This window comes from Cupressus sempervirens, chromosome 9 (assembly GCF_028749045.1).
Source record: "Cupressus sempervirens isolate cs-2001-9-10 chromosome 9, ASM2874904v1, whole genome shotgun sequence".
In the NCBI taxonomy this organism is placed as follows: domain Eukaryota; kingdom Viridiplantae; phylum Streptophyta; class Pinopsida; order Cupressales; family Cupressaceae; genus Cupressus; species Cupressus sempervirens.
Window position 1 is genome coordinate 599,900,184 of NC_143126.1, and position 6,579 is coordinate 599,906,762.

General features: G+C 33.8%; 1 protein-coding gene across 3 annotated transcripts; it reads left to right on the forward strand.

Annotated features, from left to right (window-relative positions):
- Window positions 1–1,075: 1,075 nt before the first annotated feature.
- On the forward strand, window positions 1,076–6,579 carry LOC149540111 (beta-glucosidase 22-like). Of its 3 annotated transcripts, none has more exons than XM_089801306.1 (14): window positions 1,076–1,481; window positions 1,570–1,633; window positions 2,364–2,422; window positions 2,518–2,593; window positions 2,737–2,808; window positions 3,006–3,093; window positions 3,249–3,510; window positions 4,219–4,334; window positions 4,432–4,652; window positions 4,743–4,771; window positions 4,873–4,975; window positions 5,618–5,726; window positions 5,818–6,092; window positions 6,217–6,579. In XM_089801306.1, exons 1-13 carry the CDS (start codon window positions 1,350–1,352, stop codon window positions 6,077–6,079), a joined length of 1,593 nt encoding a protein of 530 aa, XP_089657432.1. In that variant the 5' UTR covers window positions 1,076–1,349; the 3' UTR covers window positions 6,080–6,092; window positions 6,217–6,579. The 3 variants fall into 3 exon arrangements, with proteins under 3 accessions (XP_089657432.1, XP_089657433.1, XP_089657431.1); XM_089801307.1 differs by having other exon boundaries at window positions 6,258–6,579; XM_089801305.1 differs by having other exon boundaries at window positions 5,818–6,579.

Sequence of the window (6,579 nt, forward strand, 5' to 3'; positions counted from 1 at the left end):
ATGTATTATCAAATCTAAAAGGAGATTACTCTAATGTACTTAGAAATGCAACTTTTTAAAAGGTTTAAGCACCTAGATGATAGTGAGCTCAAATCTTCTTCAATACAAAAGAAAAGTTTTATAAGAGTATTTTACCATCAACAAATTTAAGAGATCTTGGTTAGCATTCCAAGAAAACCTATCTACCTACAAATATCTCATATTAAACCGCTTCCCCAAGTACTAATATATAGACAAACCACTAAATTGGAAACAAAATAGAGTATAAATCAATTTTATAAATTCTAGGTCAAAAGATGACACCCAACTTAAAATATTATATTCAAACCAACAAAGAATCTATATCTCTTGTTAGGAAAAATCAATCAATAATTTATCTAACTTCTAGTTTGAACTATTCAATAAGAATTACCAACTTGTCCACTCATACTATCTCAAAATGAATATAACAATCAGTTTCATCAATTTCACCTAAATTAAATCATATAGAGGAAGAACACCACCCATCCATGTTTCAAAACATGGATTACTTACTTTAAAATAGCCAAAAATTTTGATAACTAAAAGTCCATTAATAAAGATGTAATGTAGTGAGACCCTCATTGTACTTCAATAATAATTTTTTTTATTGACTATATAGAACAAAAATATTGATAATTTTTGAATGACTGATCTTTGTTTACAAGTATTGACAATTTTAAAATGACTAATAGAACATTTGTATATACCAACTAACAATTTTTTAAATAATTATATTTTATTAAATATTTTTAAATAAGTATTTAAATAGACATAGAATTACACTTTGAAATGCCAACTTTTTTATTTTATATACATTACAATTCAAAAATTAAGAATATTAAATAAGACAGGATTTATAAATAACATATTATAGATTTTTTTTTTTAAAGGTTCGCCATTCTGTCTCGAATGGCCTGGTAGCCCAGTATTGGACCCTACGTTTTGGATAAGAAAGCTTTTCAACTTTTAAAATTGGCCAACGATTTGTAATGTTCTACAGCCATTATTAAACCTGCTCTACGTACCTTCATCTCATTAACTTCATTCAACTAGACAAAACAAACGACACTACTCTTTTCATGAAAAGAGTTTGATGTGAATGCTAAGAGAAACAAGACTTGATTGCATTTGTGGATGCAATTGCTTAGGAATCTGTCACTTACTTTCTTGCAAATGATTTCTAGAAAGTTATCGTGTCACATTTCCCTTCTTTCCCACTTCATCATTTCCATACCTTGAGTCATTAATGCATCTACTACTTAAATGGAAACAATTTAAACTTCAACTGATATTCCATTTATTTGGTATAGAAAGTGAGAGAATATAGTATGAAGATTGTCAAGAGAGAAGCAGTTTTGTTTTGGTTCTTCATAGGACTTCAAATTCATGTCTCACTGCAGATAAATAGAGATGATTTTCCTCAAAACTTTATATTTGGTGCAGGCACTTCTGCTTACCAGGTTATACCACTTCCTTTTATTTCTTCTCTCTTTTCTATTGGCTCTTAATGGCCAATAATATTATGGTGTGGGTGTATACAAATTACAGGTTGAAGGTGCAGCACAACTTGATGGACGTAAGCCTTCTATTTGGGATACTTTTACACACTCTGGTCAGTCCCTCTCTCCTCTTTGGGGAATAAGAAAATTTGTGTGAATGCTGTCACTACAATTTATCAATTTGTAGTAAATGTAGTTCAATATAAAACAAGAAGAAGATAATTTTAATATCTATGTTTAGGCTATGGGACTCATTTTCTTTCTATGCAAATTGATGATGAGTGCACCTAACTTTTCAGTGTGTTCTTTTCTGATTAACTTACGTCAAGAGTTAGCTACTAAAATATTTGTAATTTGTTTCTACTGTGCTGTTCTTGTAAGCAACTCATTCAACAGTAAAATGGTGTTCAGTTTCTCCATTTCCAGAATTATAAAAAGAACAAACTCACTCTTCTCACGCCTCTTTTGAATTTTTCCAACACCCAATCTTCACAATAAAACTAGTGCCAGTTAATCATGAGTTGGGCAATAAGAATTTTTGCACTCCATGAAATATTAACCCCTACACAAGTTGTTTTTGAAGCTAGTCATTAATGAGATTAAACTAACTGATATAATATATAATGCTAACATGAACTCTAGTCATTAATGAGATTGAACTAACTGATATAATATATAATGCTAACATGAACTAAAACAATTCGGAGTGCATCATCAAACATTATATTATCTTGTTTTTATCTACTCCAAATAACCCATTTGATCAATTGTGGGCATTAGAATTCTTGCATCTTCTTGAGTAAACAAACTTAAAGGACTAATTAGTGAAATGTCCATTTACAGGGAAAATGTTTGATGGAAGCACAGGGGATGTTGCTGTAGACCAGTACCACCTTTATAAAGTAATCTATATTACTACACTTTTCTTGATTAGTACAGCACTAAATAAATTGTATTCTATCAGCTTTGAGTTGGCTTACCACAAAAAATTTCTCAGGAAGACATTCGTCTCATGTTCAAAATGGGATTAGATGCATACAGATTTTCCATCTCATGGCCTCGACTTATACCTGGTACTGCCAAAAAATATTTTGCAGAGGATTCAATCTTTTTCTATTAAAAAAACTCTATACAAATCAACATTCTTGAGGGAAATAGTCAAGATAAAAGAAAAATAATTCACTTAGACATTATCTTAACTTGCTGTTTGTTTCAGATGGAAGGGGTGCTATCAATCCAAAGGGATTGGAATACTACAACAATCTCATCAATGAACTCCTTCTCCACGGTATTGAATGTTTTCCTACAAGGTCACTAATTCATTGTAACCCAATATTTTATTGTCCAATCAAATCAAACTATGTTTTGCAGCAATGTGTAGAAGATATCTTACAAACTGAAGGGAGAATAAATGAAACTACAGAGGAAAAAGGAGTATTAATTTAACACAAAACTATGTAGATTGAAGACACGTAAAATTTGCAGGTATTCAACCACATGTTACTTTGTACCACTTCGATTTGCCACAGAGCTTGGAAGATACGTATGGAGGATGGCTCAGTCCCCAAATAGTGTAATTTTCCCAACCATGGTTGATATTGAATTTGCTATTGAGTTGCAAGGTACAGTAAATATAGGTCAGTATCTTAAAAGTGGCTATGGTTATCCAAGAAGATATTCTTCACACTACAGACGCCTAACAGTTTTTGATTGCCTGTTGTTAAACAGAGAAGATTTCAGAGCATTTGCAGAAGTGTGTTTCCGAGAATTTGGGGACAGAGTGAAGTTCTGGGCAACATTCAACGAGCCAAATGCATTTTCCACTCTAAGTTATGACATTGGTTTGTGGCCTCCGGAACGCTGTTCTTATCCATTTTCATATTTTGGCAACTGTAGTGCAGGAGATTCTACAGTGGAACCCTATATTGTTGGTCATCATGTTTTGTTATCTCATGCAGCAGTAGTTGAGCTCTACAGAGAAAACTTTCAGGTTATATTTTTAACACTAAAAACAGGGCAATATTTGTTCTTACTACTGACTTGTTCAAGTCCTCTTCTAAACTGGCTCAATTACTCTCCGTTTGGTTGAACCCTAAACACAGTAATATAAAAGACCTTAAGAGCTATCAAACCACTCAAGCATCATTAGCTTTAGGGCTTGAAATATCTAAAAGAGTAATTTACTTTGTAATTGGTCTAGAGGTTAAACAACAGTGAAACCCAGGGATTCGTACCCACCTCCAAACTTCAAAGTACTCGCACCCAAGACATCCCTGCACCTGGAGTACCTGAGTATTCCCCATCTCCGCCATTCTATAACTATGTTACTGTTGGGATAGGTACTTGAATTTCTATTTGAATTTTGATTTTTGAATGCTACTATTGGGTATGTACTATGTTATTGTATTGAATGTTCGACAGTTCTAGTTCATGTTGCAATTTTGGTCTGTTCAAGTATTTCAATTTGGTATGTTATACTGAAACATCATTTCATAACTAGCATTTCATGTTCTATATGTATAGTATACAACACCCCTCCCTGCCCTTCTGTCCCCTCGCCACCGTCCCAAAATTGAGGCCCATTGTTCCCCATCCCAGAAACTCATCCCAGTGTCCCATTGTCCTAACGTATCCCAGCACTGGTGTTACACTGTTACTAAACACATTGTTTAATAGCTTGATAGTTCTGTTTTTGCAGGCCAACCAAAAGGGTTTTCTTGGCTTGGTACTTGTCATAACGTGGTTAGTGCCATTGACAAACTCGTCCAAGGACATAGCTGCAACTCAGAGGACATTTGATTTTCAAAATGGTTGGTAAGTCTTTACTGAGTTGAAATTACAGGATGCTTCTGAAACCCTTTTACATGTTTAATAATTGAAGGAAGCCTTTTTCTTTCTACTTGTCTAAAAGGTTCATAGATCCCATTTTCTCTGGGGACTATCCTTCGAGCATGAAGAAGATTGTAGGCTCCAGGCTGCCCACTTTCACCAAACAGCAATCGGAAAAGCTAAAAGGATCTTTTGATTTCATTGGGGTTAATCATTATGGCACTAGTTATGTCTCTGATTCATCTAGTCATTGGGTTGCTGAAGAAAGAGATTATTTTAGAGATGTAAACTCAAATTTCACAGGTACATTCCAAAATTTGAAAAAGATAACCAAGTTTGGAATATTGGTAGGCAATTTCAGATACTGATGTGTATACATTTGTTTGTGTGAAGTAATGCGAGGAGGTGCCCCTATTGGTAAGGTATGCCCATAATTTGTCCCTAAAACATTTTCACTCAGGCAAAATCATTTATGCGACATAGAAATTATTGTGGATATGAAAATCTCATTATTTCATTGCAGTTCGCACCCACTGGACTTCCAATTGTTCCATGGGGATTGCAAGCATTGTTGGAATATTTCAAGCAAGACTATGACAATCCACCTATAATAATCTATGAAAATGGTACTCACTTTGCTATGTAAAGTTTGGTTCAACAAATTAACCGCATGTGAATGGCTGTTTGTGTGGTATCCACAATATATATGTTAGAGATAGTAGATTTCTACAATTGATGAAAATTGTTAGGAGTGTTTCTAGATTAGATTGTTTATACAGTTTTTGCATCAATATTTTGGATCGTACGTTGTGCTCTCTCGTCTTGATAATAGATCCTAGAATGTGATCCAAAAGTTGATGCAAAAACTGTATATACAATCTAATCCAGAAACACTCCTAACAATGTATATGTTGTTTTTCTACCATTCAATAATGGGTTTACTTTAAAATACAAGGTCAGTTAGTATCATGACAGCCCAAATCAATGTATTTTCTTAAGGTATTTTGGGTGATGTCAATGGTAATAAATTCCTTAACTTTCAGTATGTTGCAATCCTTCATGCAATTTCATATAGCTCTCAACTTCAAGAATTTCTCATACTTGGAAGGAATCATATCTTGCATCTATCACCTCATTCTTCCTTTTCTCACAGAGTCTTTAGCTTCAAGTTCTTTTACCCTGTTACCATTTAGTGTGCAATATTTTGCTTTAGTATGGTTTCATTTGATTTTGTTCCATTGCTGAAATGGCTTATGAATTGCTGCTAGGATATGGCACCATAAACAACCAATCTCTTTCACTCTCTGAGGCATTAAATGATACGGGAAGGATGGAGTATCTTCATGACTATCTTGAGAGTTTGCTTGCTGCTATCAGGTAAGCTGAATATATATCATACCTTCAACTGTATACACATTATTTTATCAAATGCTCTAGAGTTTAAACAAGCATGGTTTTGTGGGTGCAGGAATGGATCTAACACTAAGGGTTACTTTGTGTGGACATTGATGGACAATTTTGAGTTTTTGTTTGGTTATGAGATTCGTTATGGCCTCTTCTATGTGGATTTCAAAGATAAGGATTTGAAGAGATATCCAAATCTTTCTGTTCGCTGGTATACTAAATTTTTGAAAGGGAAAAAGAAAACTAGAAATGCATGGAAGAGAAGAAATGGGCTGACCAATGTGAATCAAATGGTTGTATCCTCTCATTCTCCATCCACTTATTAGTTTCATTATGCTCGTGAGTAACTACCCTTTCTACTTCACTTGTGGTCCATGAAAATTGTTATTTATTTTTTTGTTGAGAGGAAGTTTATGAACAAGATATGACGCCTGTGATTTTAAGTTTTACCTCCTGTTTTCAGAGCATCATACTTACCTCGATTTCATTTTACACAACTGGTAGAATTTACTATTAAAGACTGGAGACGCCGGCGGTTTCATTCGTGGCGTTCAATATAATCATAATTTGGGGTCTTAGCATGAAAACCCCAACTATCATCATTGGCACTTGAACTCATCTGACGATAGATTACGTTTCTATAAATACAGTTTGCGAAGAGTAAAATGTCATGTGCGATGTATTTAATATTATTAAACAAAATCTTATGTTGTTTGTTCATCTGAGATTATGTTATCTATGGAGGATGGCATTATAAAGTTGTAATGATGATGAGGAGATTTTCAATTGCAATCTGATAATTTTCATTGCGTGAGCACTCTACAAA